Here is a 19515-nt window from a genome sequence, read left to right on the forward strand (position 1 = left end):
TCGTCACGTCATCATTTGATACCATTCCGGGTGACTAGAATGTTACGCTCCCATATTGTGGAATATTACTTATCGTATATCCCTCACCCTTTAACCAAAATACATCTTACATGACATACTGTTTGGCAGTTAATAAAGGTACTATAAAGACACCAATGCAGATGTCTTCGTAGAAAATCTACCCAAGTAATATCTATTTAATCATTTCTGTTCTTTCATGTCCATCCAAATATAAATTTCCTTTACCACACGTCATAACCAAGTTGTAGGTATATTTTCAACTCAAAACTGTAAATTCAACGATTGCAAAAGGAAATGAATAGCAAAGTGAACTAGGGAAAATATTAATAAAGGTAGTTAAAAGTTTCCGGAGTCTGCCTAGGGGCATTCAGGACGGTAATTAGCTTACAGGCGAACTAGCGATACAGCCCGCGGCACAGACGGTAAGCGTTTTGTACGTCTTTTTTTTGTAATTGAAATGACAAACAAACACACACAATGAACAACCAACCAACAACCCTCCTAATGGTGAGCTGTAATCTATATACATGATCAACACTACGAATATCACTGTAGCGACCGCCTTGATGGATTTTTATATTATATTTAAACTTTAATATAAAAAAAATTTGACATTATCTTTTTTGTAACAATCTATTATATATTTTACTATTATTTTTTAAGTTCGCGCTAAGTCGCTCAACAGTCCACACCAGGCCCCCAAGCCATAATCTGTTCAGAACCTGATGATGCCTCGTTCAGAGGTGAAACTAGCACTAAACATATGTGGTCTTACACATGTACTAGTCGTATTTTTTCTCATAAAACCCTCAGGTACATCAGATACCTCTGCTTTAAGCCGCCGTTGAACCACTTATTCTTTGCCAAACCAAAGGACTAAGATGTTATACTTACTATCCCGTAATTTTACTGCCTAATTTGCATGCTATAATCAAAACTCAGCTTACAAAGTAAGCTGCAGCATCAGCAGGTACAGTATACTGTTAAATGTTATAATTTTATATATTTTATAGTAATTTATATCACCATACATCGTGAAATTTGTTATTTGAATAATTAATTTGCTGTTGCATCTGTGGAATTTCAATTACCAAACACAGGATATTAATTACAAGCGACTGCGCTATTTAAATGCAAATGTTTGTATGATAAATGCTAATAGAGATTCGTTCTAGTAATAAATCCAATTACATACGAAATTGTTATATTCTAACTACGTAATCGATACAAGACCCTGTGTAATAAGTAAAATTGATGGAATCTGTCAACATATGTAGTGTAGTATAATATATTTATGACAATTTAAAATATAGTTTTATATGAAAATAATTAATAAAACAGTTTAGTCATCTACTGTAAATTTCTTGATAAAAACCGTGAAAAAAATATTTTTTTCCATAGGCTACGGTTACCGTTTGCCATCAGAGGGGCCGATTGCTTGTTTCCAACCATTGTAGTATAAAAAAACATGAAACCGAATACAATGTGGAAACAGTAAATAATTATTTTATGGTATTTAAAACAATTTTTCCACAGCCCGTACTGAGTAAGTTTAGATAGAATAGAATAGAAAATTATTTATTCAAATAAACTTACATTGAAGCACTTTTGAATAGTCATCACATTTTTTTTAATCTACCGCTCATTCGGAAACCTGTCTCATCACAAGAAGAACGAGCAAGAAACTTGTGTGTTGCTCTTTTAAATCATTTTATTCTTACTTTACAATTTAAGTTTAAATGTGTGAGTACAAACTACCGATTAGCACTAATTCAATTAAATAATCAATGGAGGAATGGCATACTTAAGAGGACTATGGCATCACAATGTATTTTGTGTCGTATGTGGTATTATGTTATGTGGTAGGCGATAACCGCTCACCATCTGATGGACCGTCAACTAGTTTGCCATTCTAATTTCATAAAAGAATATTTTAACTGACATTTATTTTTTTAAACAATTTTGAGCACTGTAGGTATATCATAACATTTATCCATCCTAATATTTATTTATATAAATATTCATATCCATGTTATAAATTTGAAAGTGAATCTGTCTGTCCTGTGTCCTTTTCACAACATTTAGTTGTAGAAAAATCTGAATAAATTTTCATAAAATTTGATGTTACGATAAATTGTATTCCATTCTTTTTCTAAAAAAAATATATGAAATATGTGTTTCAATATAATTATGTTAGTCGCCGTCGCTTGTAACTCGAGGCTGTTACATACGCGCCAGTTAGACGCAGGCTGTGCTGTATCCAACGCATCTAGTGAAGCGACAAGTTGGCAAATAAGGATGTGCCGGCTGAGCGCCCGCGGCCCCGGACGCGCCGCTCGATTCACATGTCACTTGTACCCATAAATGTATTTATGCGTCGTAATAAAATTATTCTAAGCGAAATTCACTAACGACAGATCATTACCTACTACCAAGGCAGACTTTGCATAAAGTCGACCATGTTGGTGACCTACTTCTGTTTAAAGGGTGTGATATGGTAGTGAAATTACAGGGTATAGAGGCATTACACTATATGCTTATGTTTTCGGTAGAAATTTTGAAATACTATCTTTGATTGAGAATTCACAAAGTAACTTTTTTTATTCGGTGAAACTTATTATTTTTTATACATATATGTCTCTACATACACGTATAAAAATAGTATAATATGTGTTTGTACATAATTTAAACGTATTGGAGATGCCTCGATGCAATCAACTCGGACTCGGGAAACTCTTAAAAAAATATGAGAAATAAATTAATACAATTGTAAAAAATTTATTACATTGATAATATGGTTTAATATCTCCTAATGTTTCGACGTTTATAACTATTTATACTATGTGTACAAATATAAATAACCATGAAAAAAAATTAAAATAGTGTAAATTAATACAACTGGTTACGACGTATTATAGGCTAATGACCAGCTCAATAATCTTTGTGCTAATTATTTCTATATATAAAAATTTAGGAATATCAGGATGAGGTACTGCGAATTGCTGCGGAACCAATTTTTAAAATGAATATTGTAATAAATCTTTGTCATAAATATATTAACCGTAAATCTTTTTGTACATCAATGGCCGGTGGTCATAAAATCTCATTGAGTTATGATTACGCTTAAATTTATGGTGATTTACCTTCAAAACGCAGTGTAAACTTAGTGCCATTAACTGATCTATACATATATCTAGTATATATAGATCAGTTTATGATTCTTCTCAATCTATGATTACCTGAAATAGCTATGTTGATTACATTATGGCGCGAAACCGTAATAATTCAAAATTTACATTATTATTTATTATTCTGTGATCTATTTACCACTTCCTATGCCACTCTGTGTCATAGAAAAAGGGCTGTGTAAAAGGAATTTCTTCCAATCAATCTATGATTGGAAGAGATCCCTTTTAGACATAAGTCCTCTTGTGCGATCATTGTTTCTAATTAATATACCTAATTAAAGTACAATAAAAGAGATATATCGGGTCCATACCAGTGCCCTCAGGAACATACATTTTCTATTCTGAAATCTCTTGTCTTCTTTTATAATGCTACAAACTTATAAGCGGAATACAACAATGCATGTCGAACTATAGAATTTACTTGTAGCTGCAACTGTTAAATATTTACAAAATCAGTAAGTAAGATATAGTAAATGTAGATGTATCTGTTTCATTTGTAAATTGTTAGCATCTACGTTCCATAATTAATGCCTGTAAGAAATTCCCATAGAAGTAGAATATTTTTTAATCTCCATACTTTTATTATGCAGTCATACCCATTTAATTGAGTCAGTTTTTTATCCCACATGCTCCACTCGGTGTTATTTGTGTGCGACCAGAACAATGGCAAGTAATTACAACTCGGAACATTATATTTGCCCAGATTTCTGGATTGTGTGGTGAAAAAGTAGTTTCAATAGCAAATAACAGAATCGCCGAGCGAGCTCGGACGTCGACAGTTTTTACCGCATTTTCAATCCAACATTGCATGTAATTTAGTCGGAGGTTTTTTATTTCAACCCATTTGACTATGTTTTTGATCAGTACCAATAGCTTTTATCCAATTGATTGGATGTATAAGCTCTCAAAGTTTATTCACTTTTAAAGTCACAGATATCTTATTAACATTATAAATGCAAAAGTTTGTGAGTATGGATGGATAGTTGGATATTTGTTTCTTTTTTTACTCAAAAACTTCTGAACGGACTTGCATGAAACTTTACAGTAATAGCTTATACGTCAGAATCCGCGGTTTTATCCTCATGAAATTTGTTTCATGCTGATAAAAAGGCGGGTAAAGCACTACCTTTACCCGGTAAAGCACTACGACAACAGAATTATTATTGTGTTACAGTAGATAAACATAATAAGCCAGAAATGGATCGAGTACTAGAATTGCTGAATATTTGTCGCAATGCGGGTTTTGGCGGCCGAACAAAATAAAGCCAAGTAGGTACAGAAGATTCGTTTGTATTAGTACATTTATTTTGTGATTATAACATCGTTGTCCACTCTTTTAACTGTATTTTCTCTGTTTTTGGCCTTCATGTAGCAGGAAAACAATGTGTCAATTAAAAACCCTTAAAGAATTTGTTTTGGATGATTTAGAGACGAAAATGGTAGTGACCATTTTTATTGCAAATCTAAGTTATATTATTTGTAGCTAATTACGTACAAATTATTTATTGTTATAGTCACTTTATTGTCAATATCGAGTTTTTTAAACAGTATGTTCGCGCCATCTATTGACGACTGGGCGCAAATAAAGTTAACGGCGTGATGTTGGCAACAAACGGCTTCACTTCGACACAATTCAAATAAACGCAACATCATTTTGTACCATTGTAACAAAAATTATAAAATATAAAAATAATAAACGATACCGAGAGGAAAGGAAGGGTCATTTCAATCACAGTAGACTAATTTAATGATTTTATGACAATGTAAATATTCACATATTAGTGCAGTTGACTGCACGAACTTGTAAATCATCACAATTTGTATCTTTAAAACGATAAAACTAACGTTACTCCTAAATGGCATTTAATCACGGGAAAAGATAAATTACCGTTTCATTGCTCGCGTATTAGTACGTACGGAACCGGTACCACTTGCCTACTTAAATACCACATAAGGAAAGTCACGCGTCATAGTTTAGTTTACGATATCTGATTCATCACAATGGAACTTTCTCTACTCCGTGCTTCTATGGGCCACGTGAAAGGGCGCGGTGCACTATGTTGATCGTAGTAAACAGTGTAGTAAAAGAGACTCAGAAGTCGCAGTATTCCAATTAGATGAGTATTTGGTTAAAGTACAAAGAATTATGTTATAGGTGACATTTTTTTTATGGTATTGGAATGTCAAACAACAAAATTGGAATTTTATTTATTTTAGGCTGCTAATGACCTATATTATAAATACCTTATTGACTAACATACATATGTAATTATAATATTAATGAATATCAATCGTGTCTGTGATCACGGCCTCCTTCGGCCAGTGGTCCTTCTCCACCCGGGCCACAAATCCTAGTCGACAATGTCGTGCTCCTTAGTGTAGGCGGGACAGGTACATTGCCGCTATATATATGAACAATGACATATTAACTAAACCAAACTATATTTAGGCCACGCCGTTTGACTGGAACTGAAGTTTCTATTTGTCTTTCAATCGATTTGATTCGAGGCTGAGGTATACAATATTGACTTGTTTTATATGAGAAAATTTTAAATGATCTTTTAATAATAATTTTACAAATAGGTGTAGCTTTTAGCTTTTTTGTAGCCCTTTTTCTAAATTCTACCAGCTATTTTATATATGTAATCTACAACTTCCAAATTTTTTTATGTTAAAGAAATATAAAATCCACTGATATACGACAAATAAAATAACACAGTACTACATATATTTACTTAAAACTAACAATAGTAACATATAATTTGTTTTCATTGCGCCTACTGAAAATATTTTCTTTGTGTTGTCTATGGTCACATAATCACGTTCACTCGTTCGCCATTCACAAAACTAATCTGTTGGAAATGTAAACAAGATTTGTGTTAATTCATATGATAATGCCGAGTTTTGCTGTTTAACATAACCGGCAATGCACGTGAACATACAAGTTAAGTTACAACCAGCAGTTAACTCGTAAACTTATGGTTTTAAGAGATGCCACAGCTGCACAGAGTATTAATCCAAATACAGATTATATTTAGTTACACCGTATTCCCCCAAATAAATATAACACTCCGGAGAAAATATTTTTCTTACAGCTAAAAAGGCAAATATCTGACGGCCTACTTTATGGTAAATATCTGGATATCACGTTATAATGTGACGGCCACGGTAGCATTTATGCGTTACTATTATTGAGAACTAAGGTATCATGGCTGTATACCCTTTAATTTCAGTGCTATATCACAACAAGTTTTAAAAACAAAAATTAAATAGAGGTGGATACCAGAGTGGTCAGATGATTCTGTAACATGTCTACCTCGGTAGTCTAAAGTTTAAAGCAACCAATGAAAACTTTATAAACTGACCTATAAACCAGTGTGAGCTTGTTTGAGCAACTGTTGCAGTCTAAAGCCCGACGTCAATGACAAAACACATCTATCAGGTGACCACTGATCCACTTAGATCAACTCGGGAGGCTCGTTTGATATCACTATGCAATAACTGTAATAAATGTTGTCTAGTAATAGGTTTTACATTTGATTTATTAAGAGTGAGATTCTAACATGGTGCAAATCTCATCTTACTACTTGCTAAGTAACTACTAGCTTGCTTGCTCTACTATCTTACTAATATTATAAACGCGAAAGTTCGTGAGTACGGATGGATAGATGTATGGCTGTATGTTTGTTCTTTATATGGCTATATTCTGCTCTTTCACGCAAAAACTACTGAACGGATTTTGATAAAACTTTACATTAATATAGCTTATACATAAGAGTAACACACAGGCTATAAATGTCAGTGTGTGTGTGTGTCAGGAGTGAACATTTTACATTTCGCGAGTAAATTTGCTTTTGTTAAAAAATACAAATGTTAGTATTTCTATAAATTTCTTCATTTATCATAAAATATTTATCGACACATCCATTATATTAAAGAATTTATTGATACCAAAATTGACAATTACATTTTTCAAACAATTGATAAAGAAGACTTGCCCTTTGGTAAAATATATAGATAGATAAATTGAAAATTCTCTATATAAAAAAAAAGACAAACAATATATTAAAGAATACATGTATAGTTACAATAACGCGGCCTTCATACTAACAGCAATCTATTCAAAGAAACCTTACGGGAACGGATTTAAATATCAAACAGGTACGTAATATTCGAACATAATATCATTATTGTACTAGTAGTATCAATAATATCGTAATTATTAATACTACTAGCACAAGTAGTGTCGTAAGTAATATCAGCTGGCAAGTAACTGGCTCCATTCAAACGCGCCGGCCCTCAACACCGCTCTGTCCGCACATCAATTACAAAGTCATGCGGACCGCTATAAATTGATTGCTTCCCCTCACGTTCTAAATTATTCATTACAAACGTTATACTGTCATTACATTTTTCAATCTTTCATATCCAATACCGCAGTCACGTGATCGATTGATTGTAAATGATTCAACAATCTATTAATGTTACTAACCACCTGCCTTTTCTTCACACGTGTGTCTTATTTTAAATATTAACCTTTCAAAAGAAATTCTCTGAATAATAGTTGAAGCCGTGTCAAAATCAGTTACGTACTTTAGAAGATGTAAGCGTAAAAACAGACATAAAACAGCGCTATTTGTTTACCTTTATATGATTTGTCACATTTTTAAATTAAATTTCATTTCAGTCGGATAATTCAGCAGTTATAAAACATCTCTATGAATACCAGTACCAATGGCACATATTATTGCATGCCGAAATTAATTCATTACCCGCTACATTTTATACTAAAAAAATTATGAAGATTTTATGTCCTCCATAAAAAACTATAGTATAACAAATTTATTATGTCAGCGATACGAGTGTAAATGCAAATATTGATCGATCACAGAAATAATATGAAATTTTCAAATTATTTTTTACATATGTTTTTAAACATAAGTATTGAAATTAATATAAATCATCACTTATGTGTATCACCACTTTCATCACACATCATAATTCAGTTAGCTGCAATAATTTACTACATACCTCAGACCACCGGATATACGAGTATTAATATGAAGACATACTGTGCATTAATATTAATGTGATTAGATAGGCGAAACCCAATCACTAATGTAACACTTGTACTACAAACTTCATCGGTGAACACATGTATTAGGAACAGGTTCTAAAAAATATTATAGGAATTACTCAACTTAGGCTTGACATTTTAAATGATAATCAGCTTCAGTGACGGCCTACTTAATAATTTAAAGCCCTCATTTCGAATCCTTTTGCAAATAAAATAGAAATATGTTTTACAAATTTTCCCATTTCAATATAACTGAGCCAAAGCATTAAGCAAGTAATCACTACGGTTAAAAGTATTAAAACCTTTACCGTAGTAACTTGATTAGTGACTCTTCCAAATATTAATTCCTGAGCTACATTTGAAAAATTAGCCTTATCCAAGTGAGAATAAAACTTAAATTTAATCTATGCAACCACATGCCGTGTTGAAATGCTTTAATAAAAATTGCTATAATTTGTTGCACTTACATAGAGGTTGTTGTATACAAGAGATGCGTTTGTTATGTTTTAATTTGCCTTATAACTGGATAAAAGTTTCTTAACCATTGCATAGAAGTAAAATAGACTAATGGGCAGGCGAGATTAAATTTTGTTTCTTCCTTTGCTTTAAAACAGGGTTTCGTTGTTCCTTTTTAATCCGGAATAAGAAATAAATTGATACGTGAAGCCAAGAAAAACAAAATGCAACGCTAGTGATTTATGGATGTACTATCGTTGAATCGGTAAGCGAGATCAATCTGGTGACCCAGTAACACGACACATCGACTGTCGACAGCTATTGTATGCTAACATATTGCAGTTTAATTGTTATCTACTGTGACAGAAACAGGAACACCTACACATACTCACACGTGGGCTCTTACAACAATACCACTCGTATCGTATGTATAATTAATAAAATAAATCATATCTATGGACCACAGAATACAATTTATCGATTTAAACTAATATTTTTGCTTCATAAAAATATATTAAAAAACAAGAAGCCATAGTGAAAATTATGGCGGCAATTTCAAATTTCGAACATGAAATTAAGTAATATCATCTTTATATATATATCTCATCTTTTATTTAATTACAGGTTCTATTTCTAAAATTGTTTTTTTCTTTTGGCCAAAGAAAAGGTTATTAACATACTTTCTGCTAAAATACATAGTTTTATGTACCGTGTGTATATGTATGTACATATACATATATATGTATATTCAAACATCGAATACTCTATCTGAACCTGCTGATATTAGGTCATATCCCAGGAGATGTAATTTGAATTCTGAATCCACCCATTCGGCAATATTATATCCGTGGTTTCTACATTTTCACCTACGTCAGTGCTAAGGTAATATTACGCTCCAAATTCTATGTTATCTTGCAATATCTTACAGAGAAATAACTCACTGAGATTTTTATTGAAATTTCGTATAAACTGTATATGGTCGACTTTTCATATGAAGATATGGAAAGTTCACTATGATTATAATGTTAACTCTAATTAACATAGAAAATTCTACGTATTTTAGCAATGCCCTATTAATTACTAAGATTGATGCATATTTTCCACTATCACAATTAGCATAGTAACAAGACGTTAACAAAAAACACATGTATGAAGTCGAAGATATTATAATTAAAAAAAATATGTAAATTGTCTATGAAATTAAAAAAAATATTAACTATAACTTATGTAAATGTTAAGGTTTAATATCATTTTTTAAAAACATACAATCGTGGATCATAGACCATATCATTGCAATGGTATTTTATTATACGTAAATACAACGTGCGGCGAAAATCATTGACATTTGCTGTGTAATAACGTAATTATTGTTGATCTCCCTATCTGTACAGCATCGAAGAAATAATAAATAATTGACGCTGCATTTATAAGCCCCCGCATCATTTGAAGTGACCCGTTGAACTGTCTATGGTTTTGCAACAGCAATGTCTCCCGACGTGCCCATCCAGCCCTATTAATTGTGTCGATTGAAATCCGTCTTGCATCAATAATTGCTATTGATATATGTTACTCTATAAATCATGCAATCATCAATCAACTATGCGGTACTATCCTTATTGTTAACTTAATATTTATATGTCTTCTTAAAGTAAAAGCATATATAAAATTCTAACACAGCACAGCTATGATATGTTATAATAGGACGTAGTGATATATGGTATATCTAATACCTAATATTAAAACAATTAAATAGTGCTGAATATAGAGTTTATAATAGTGAACACTATTGCTATTATCTGTTCCATAGTGAAAACAAATATTCTCAGTATCGTGATGGTTTATACCTGACACTCGATCGGTCTGGACGATTTATCGAATAATGATAAATTGGTAGCTAAAGTAGCTAGTCCTAGCTGCAGGCTGGCTAACTGGGCTACAGTTAGAACGTTACGTTAATCAGACCGTTATGTTCACTGATAACGCACGAAACCCATTGCTAGCAATATACCAGGTAAGGTTGACCCTCGTGGTTCTCCATGGAAAATCGTGATGAATTTACAACGATGGGCTAACTGACCTGACCTTAAGCTAATCTTATCGTCTTCAACTGGTGCCCCGCCAGCGTAAATCAATAGCGTAGGCGGGTGCACTATTCCATTTTCATTCATAAGAACCCAACCGATTCAATTACCAAATCATGTCGTACATAAATGCTTTATATAGAATTCATGCTGTTTCTACGCTATGTACAAACATCTGTAGAAAATCACGTACAAAATTCAAATTACCACAATAATATTTGAGAATTATTGTCGTAAAATAAAATGGAGGATTATAAAACACTGTAACAACATGAGGCGCGCTCAATTACATCAAAATTTCTGCTGTTTGAATAAAGGAGAATCTATTTATTCTTCTGGGGTGTCGTTCAAAGAGGCCGTATAATTAGATTATTATTGTGGTTTAATTTTTAATATATTGCTCAAAATGTTGCAGCAATAATTAAACATGTATTTTTTTATTTACAGGAGCTAAAGGAGAGCTTCAACTATGGTCTGTTCTGCCCTCCGGTCAACGGCAAAGCCGGCAAGTTCTTGGATGAGGAACGACGGCTTGGCGACTACCCCTTCAACGGGCCTGTTGGATACCTCGAGGTAATTATAATTACTATTTATCTTTTTTACAGCTAAGGTCACAAGTCCTGGGAACTGCTCAGAGTTTCCCTCTGTGCCATACCATTACCTCTGTCCCGGCACCTGCACGGTAAATTCATGGAATACTAAGAAGTTCAAGCCTATCTCTTGGAATGGCAAATAGGCTGGCTAACAACCCACCTGATGGTAAGTGACAACAGTCACCTATATACATGACTAGTAACATGGACGTGATGTCATCATGTGACGCTCGTGACAACCGTGCCTCCTGTACACTGACTACCCCAGTCAGAACTATTGTTAGCTGTTGACGTAGTGGTGAACGCAACATTCAATATACCTACACACTTTTCGCTTCGTTGTCACAGCCGAGATTTGTCTAATTAATTCGTTTATTAATTATATTTTACGGCATAGTAGTATTTCTTTCACTGAAGAATCAATCATAAATCTCAATTTGCAGTATTTTATTGTTGCTATTATATTTATAGAAAAAAAAAAATAGTGTTACGTTTTATTTGAATAAATAATAATTCATTCATACCTCATATATCTTGACTGTAAAACGACGTCTAAAGTGCACGTCTGTGCTATGTACTAAAATAACATGATAAATGCAAGTAATTTATTACGAACTAACTGCGTGGCGCGCGTCCGCGTTCTTTACCTTCTATGGACAGGAGCATACCAGCGTATCGGACGACTAGCGTCTGTCGACACCGAGTACGGTCCCCATCAGTGTTGCCAGACCTCCCAATATTACAGGATAATAAACTTATAATAATATTGTAGCGGTTTCATACGCAACGTTAATAAATATAGTGAACTGCAAAAGTAAAATATCTGTATAATCGGTAAAAATAAAAAGGCTTACAACATATTAATAGCAAAATTCACGAACAATAGAAGACACCGAATACACTACCAATCTAAACACAAAAATTCATCTCTTTTATACGGCCAGATATAAATTTAATAACCAAAGTTCCAATAAATAATCCCGGATAGTTCACACAGCACTGTCTAGTCCCAAGTTAAAGTTTGTGTTGTGGGTACTTAACAAGTGATATAAAAACTTAAACATTTTTTTTTAATATATATGATATATACGTAGTATACATAGAAAACAAACAAGCATACACATTACTACAAATGTCTGTTTCGTGCGAGGAATCGAATTCCAAACCTTCCTAATAAGGCGGTGTAAGTAATTAATAAGTGTAATTGTACAATATGAATAATAATAACGAAAATTATTATTGTAACTTCACTTTAATAAATATGCTAACGATGGGAAAAATGAATGCATTTATTTTTCAAAAATGTCTTCTTGTTTTATTTTCTTTTCTTTTTTTATAACGTAAGATCTGGCAACACTAGACGATACACACTTGTAGTTGAACACCCATAGAGCCTGCAATGCGACGATTAGATGAAATGATACACACTTACCTCCTTTTGATGTTAACTGTATGTTATGCCACAATTATATCTCCGTCCGCATCTCTTGCAAAAGCTACAGTCCAACTTTTTTTGTAATTCCAACGTGGAGTGTTTGTATGTCTGGAATTTCCTTAAAGCGAAAAAATATTTGAATTGCTTCCCACGCCTCCTCTGTTGAAACTATGTTTGTGAAAAAATCAACTCTGTTTATTGCATTTCACTTAAAGATTTTATTTCAAGTCAGGTACATCAAAATAAAATTTACCTTTGTTATTATTATTATTAGGTAATAAAATAAACTTAATTCTCTACTGGTAATAAAATATACTAGTAATTGTACGAAATTCAACTCTATTTTGTTTCACTTAAAGATTGTATCTTAAGTCAAGTGATTATTAAAAGGGGGGAGGGGATTGAAAGTAATGAGGACTAGTGACCCCATTGCTAGTAATGTACCAAATTAGTCCGACCTCCACGCGGTTCTCCCTGGGAACCTTAATGGTTAATTCCCGGTAAATTGTGACGATGGGCTAACTGGCCTAACTTCATGCTCATCCTATTATCTTTCACTGGAGCCCCGCCAGCGTAATTCGTTAGCACCATTTTCATCCTATGACACTTATTGTTTATTTGTAATAAAATATACATGAATATTATGTGTCTTTCAGTTAAAATATAAACGGCGCGTATACAAAATGCTGAAGTTGGACGAGAAGACACTAAAGACGCTGCACTCACGAGCAAACTTGAGGCGGTTTCTCGAGCACGTTACGCATGCACAACTCGACAAAATTACCAAAGCCTGCGCCAAGGGACTGGACCCTAACTTCCACTGTCAAGATACCGGAGGTAAGATTCTTAAAGGATTATACTGTAGAGTTGTAGTTATCACCTGACCACTGGAACGTTATATATGATGTGAGGAGGTGTCGCTACTTAATTTGTTTCCTGTAGTATTTAAGTAGTGAGTATACGGATGTAATAATTGAACTACATTAGTAAGTATATTTAATATTGTGCTCATATGGCTTATTAGTAACGGGTACATTTGACGTGGAGTCGTAACATGTACTGACTTTAACTTAAATCGAAGTTAGTAAGTATATGGAGATGGAAACTAATGCAAAGGTGCCGAATGTTGAATAGAAATATTAAAAGTGTAGGCATAAAATAGTGATTCTGCATGAGCTGTGCGTGATTAGGTTTAAATCAGGGTATTTATTACCACGAATTAACTACGATGGTCTTCAAGTAGAGCCGGAAGATAACCTGCTAGAAATGCGGATAATAATCTCCATTGCTAGCAATCCTCTCATGACCGATTATCTCTATGTGGTATATGTCCCTAGATGGTGAATCTAACAATTGGTTTACATCTTCTAAGTTCCAAACAAATATAATTGCCAGTAATTAGAAATATATAAATAATTTCTACGAATTTTTGTAATCACATATAATGATAATGAATTATATAACAGATGAGATGGAAATGAGAAACAAAGCATATTATCGCTTGAATTTTAAATGAAGTAATTATTATTCTATTAGCGACAGCGCTAATGGAAAAGTGCAAAATGCATGTAAATTGACATAAGCTCTTTCGGGGACTTTCATCGTTTGGAAATACTGCTGATAGAGAATATATAAGAAGATAAAATATCTTCAGGATCAAAACAAATGAGGTTCAATGTAGAGGTGTCCAATCCAAAAAAAAATATTTCAGTCAGAATGCGTTTAAAACTAAAATATATAGTACTGTAATAACTGCGTATACATATCTATATCTATTATTTAAATATACTAGTACTTGTGCTGTAATGTAGTAGTTACCTTTGTTAAATGACGCAACTAAGTCTACGTTTTCACATATTTTGGAAAGAGCCTGTGAAAGACTCGATTATAATTAGATGATGGCGCTCTTTTCTAGGATATAAGAAATCCTAGAAAATTGCGTCTACAGCATCTCTACAGACCTTTTTCCTTACATCATTATTTATATGTTCAAAACAAAGTAACTGAATATAAACACCAAAGTATTGTTGAGGATTAACAATGCCCAAAGTAGTTGTAATAGATACAATAAAGCTACATGTATTATACAAATGTTCAGATAAACCGTTATCTTCAAGTAAATTAAATGAAGCCAGTACAGTAGCCCGACGCGTATGACTGAAGAAATTTGCATATCGATGCCTTATCTCCTATTGTTCGGTTACTAAACTAGTATAGTGCTATTGTTGGAGTAGCGTATCAATCGAGCTGTGCATAATCCACGATAAATATCGTTTCAGCCTTGAGTCTGACTGTGCCGAATTCATAACGTATTTACTCCTTGCTGATTTATTTATGTCTGCCTGTATAATGGGAATTGTTTTGCTCTGCTGCACTGAGAATTACGTCAATCAATATCTATACAATATTTTAGTATTGCCGTTTATTGGCCTAGATATATATAATGATTTCCTGAAGGGTTATCATATACATAGGTAAAACTGTATGGAATACTAATATTAAGTTTTAACTATATTTTTTTATTTAAATTATGTATACTTAACGCGAAATTCAGTACCAGTTTGGATAGAATGATGCTGTTTTCCGACTGTTTTTTGTCCCGGAGTAGAAATTTCTACTTTTCCAAATAAATATCGGTTTCCGTCAGTTTAAATAAAATACAGGAGAACAATATCAATAAATTTACTGTAAAACAGCCCGCAAGCGTTCAATTCTGGAAAAAGAAATTAATGGTTAATTCTACCACGTACCTAAAGAAGGCTAAAGCTTTATTAGGTGCGCTAGGTAATAGAATTACTTCTTGTATTCCAATGAGCCTTCATAGAGACAATGAAAAGAGACTAACCTTTGCCACGAGCAAAATGCAAAATTATAAGACAGATACTATAAATATTAATATTCTTCTTATGGATGTGTATAAAATAGCAATAATGTGAATAGAAGGTGATAAGATGAGCGTAAAGTCAGGTTAAGTTCACGATCGTGGCGTCCACCAGGCATCCACCAGGAATTAACCTCGTTAGTTTCCAGTAGAGACAGCCTACGAACTAGTAGTAGATACTTACTGAGTATATGTTTTTTGCGTTACAGAAACACCCCTAACCATCGCAGCTGGCCTAAAATCACCAGGGAAGGTACTAATAGCACTAGTTAATGGTGGCGCCCTCCTCGACTACCGAACGAAGGATGGCAGCACTGCAGTGCATAGAGCAGTAGAAAAGAATTCTCTGGAAGCAGTGAAAACTCTTCTAGAACTTGGCGCCTCGCCCAACTACAAAGATGGAAAAGGCCTTACGCCGCTGTACCTGTCAGTCACGAATAAGACTGATCCACTGCTGTGTGAAACGTTGTTACATGATCACGCCACCATTGGAGCGACTGACTTACAGGGATGGCAGGAAGTGCATCAGGTAGGCTTCTCCTGTATTAACCAAATTGTTAGTCTCAAAATTGGAACTATCCCATAATAATAATCTAGTTGTGCATCGTATATTTATCGTTATATTTAATTTACCAAATTTTAAGTTTATGAAAATTTTATGGAACATTTAAAATAAATACTTTTCTTGTGAAGAATAATTTAGTCTATTATAGTGATAACGATTCTTTTTTTTTAAATATGTAACTATTCAATTGTACACCGAACAGCTCAAATAGTATAGGCTGCCAGTGGAGGATCTTAAGATGATCATATAGTTAGGTCAGTTAATTCCACGATAGACGTGGACAATGAACTATGAACACAAAGAACGACTATGCCGAAGTTGCCGAAGAAAACTGCGTGGATGTCGCTGTTGTGGCGCATTCCTAGCACACTAGATTTTATTACTGACAATCCACTTCCATCTGATAACGGTGATTTAAAAAATAATCGTGTCTTTATTATAATTGCGTCTATTTGCTTTATAAACGAGGCCACTATTCCATTATAATCCATAAAAAAACTTGGTCCAGTGCAGATGGCGCTGTGTGAATAGTCCTGGGTTATTATTATAATTGTTCCCATTATGGCGCTCTGTTATTATTAGATGGTCCTGGGTCTGAAATGTTATAATAATTGTTACCATTTTGTAGGCGTGTCGAAACGGCCTAGTCCAGAACCTGGACCACCTGTTATTCTATGGCGCGGATATGAACGCGCGCAACGCGTCCGGGAACACGCCGCTGCACGTGTGCGCGGTTAACGCGCAAGACTCGTGCGCGCGGCAGCTGCTGTTCCGAGGCTGCGACAAGGAGGCGCTCAACTACGCCAACCAAACACCCTACCAGGTGACTATTACATTATTCATTACTCGTGAACGAGTCTTGCTTCTGCGGACTGGTCTGTTCGGGTTACGAACACTGATTAGACTATTTGCTTTTACTGTAGCATATGCTGGTGGTCACCCTATTCTCCCAAATTTCAAATGAATCTGTATTATTGCAAACATTAATTTGAAAATAATACGAGCTGTGTTTCTTGTTAATTCTTCTAACCTTAAAGTCATTTCGAACTGATGGTAGATTTGACATATCATAAGAGTCTGTAATAGACCTAAATGAATAAATATATTTTGAATTAAATTGAAAAAATATTCAAAAGTTATTTGATGACATTTATTTTTATGGTATCCTCTAACAGTGTTTCGACTAAGTTGCAATAGCTGTGGTCACGAGACAATGGTCACTGGACTAACAACGAATGTCAATGTTTTATACTCGTAGTTGCTGGTAGCTTGTTCAACTACCGTCAAAGGTTGTTGTAAAAATCGCGACACACACAATATTCGCAGTATCCGTACACTTATTAACCTATGCTACCGAACTTTGTTTCAATTTATTAATCACTTAAAAATCCAAAGCCCGAAGATTATTTGATGTCCTTGGTTGGCACTCATACCTTACCAGCCAGCGTGGGTAAAATCCCTGCAGAATCTGTTTGTATCCTTCTGTATATGTTATTTTTTTAATTATGTACGTATTTACTTAAAAGTATATTTTTAAAGAAAAAATATTGTTTAAGTCATAAGTCTAAGAAATCATTTGCCAATAACAATAAACATTTTCATCTAACAAAATTCTTATAATGAAGCAATCATTATAAGAATATTGTTAAGATCCTAGTAGCGTGTTGCCGCTATTAAATTTAATTTATTATTATTTCAGGTTGCAGTTATAGCAGGAAATTTGGAATTAGCAGAAGTTATAAAAAATTACAAGGCAGATGAAGTCGGTGAGTCAAGAATCATACAATAAATACTGCATGTCATTTGGTGCTTTATATACCTAACTACTTTTTAGGATTCTTAGATTCTCTTATTGTGACCTTTCTAACAATCTAACAATGTATATACGTCAAACTTTATTAATTGCATTTGAGAATCCTTAACCTATTAATATTAAGCAACTTTATATTTTATATGCATATATAATCGTATTTATTACAGATGTATTTGTATTCGAAAATTTTCATATATTATTGCATGATATCATCCTCACTATATACTTATATACTTATTTTTTTAATAGATGTTTTTATTCATTGCTTTATCATGATGGTGATGGTTGTAGATTGGGATATAACGTTGAAAATTGTCTTATATAATATGATATAGCTCACTAATCAACACACACACAAAACAAACAATTTATTTTATAAAAAGTGTATATTATATATTCGGCATATTTAATTATAATTATTATAATATAATTTGTATTTGTTATAATTAATATATATAAGTTTTATATATTTAGTTACAGCACGGTTAAGATTGTTTTACACTTGGAGTTGGCACTTTTTGTTTCCGAGTCAATTAATTTGACGCACCTTTACTTTTGTTATTATTTTGTTCCGTTTGCTAACGAAACCATTACAGTGCCGTTCCGCGGACCGCCACGATACAACCCGAAGAGACGATCGGCCGCCTGGGGAGGGTGGTGGACCGCAGGGGACCGCTCCTCGCTGGCTTCCTCCACGAGAATACCTGCGGAGTTTGACGCTATCCTGAGACGGCCTGGTGGTTCTACTGCATCACCGTGCAGTCTGGAGAGGCCCTTCTCCTCAGCGTCGTCCAGCATCAGCGACGCGAGCCATCCGAGCCACGAAGACGACGCCAGCATTCTCACAGGTACCTAATATTGCAGGACGGTAACCCGTGATGTACAGGCGTGAAGCCTCAACCCGTATACCGACACAGGACAACCATCACCATGCACATCAGAAGCACCACCGACGATCACCCCACTGCATGTTATGTGTGCCTTTTGTTAATAAGTAGATGTTATCATCCGCTTCTCCGCTTCGTCCCTATTTCTTGAATATAGGACTTAACCTATTTCCCTTTAGATTTAGATATACGTCATTTTAACTTATTTATAAAGTTCTATATAACAGACCGTTTAAATAATAATTCTTTATTTTAATTTAAGCAACAGGTGTTATAGAAAATTATGGTAAAATACACATTTTGGGATTTCGTCTCTACATTACCTCTAGAGTACAATTAAAATATGTTTCCCTCTCAACAAACTACTGGAAATATACTCCTAAATATTCCTGTCTTGAACCGTAGACTATATATGTTTATTAAAAAAAAATGTTCACGTAGAAGTTGCACTATTATGCACATAATGTGATTTAGGTAGGTATTTAGTTTCTATTAAAAAGGCAAGATAAACATCTGGC

General features: G+C 33.7%; 1 protein-coding gene across 1 annotated transcript in view; it reads left to right on the top strand.

Annotated features, from left to right (window-relative positions):
• Window positions 1-19515, top strand: part of LOC131853163 (SH3 and multiple ankyrin repeat domains protein 3) — a 219184-nt gene that overhangs the window by 185826 nt on the left and 13843 nt on the right. Inside the window, exons 5-10 of the mRNA XM_059203987.1 lie at window positions 11271-11396; window positions 13508-13688; window positions 15942-16261; window positions 16926-17120; window positions 17997-18063; window positions 18707-18958. Coding sequence (XP_059059970.1) covers window positions 11271-11396; window positions 13508-13688; window positions 15942-16261; window positions 16926-17120; window positions 17997-18063; window positions 18707-18958 — 1141 coding nt within the window. The remainder of the gene's footprint in view (window positions 1-11270; window positions 11397-13507; window positions 13689-15941; window positions 16262-16925; window positions 17121-17996; window positions 18064-18706; window positions 18959-19515) is intronic.

Source organism: Achroia grisella, unplaced genomic scaffold (genome assembly GCF_030625045.1).
Source record: "Achroia grisella isolate CSIRO2021 unplaced genomic scaffold, CSIRO_AGI_Agris_v1 utg900, whole genome shotgun sequence".
Lineage (NCBI taxonomy): Eukaryota > Metazoa > Arthropoda > Insecta > Lepidoptera > Pyralidae > Achroia > Achroia grisella.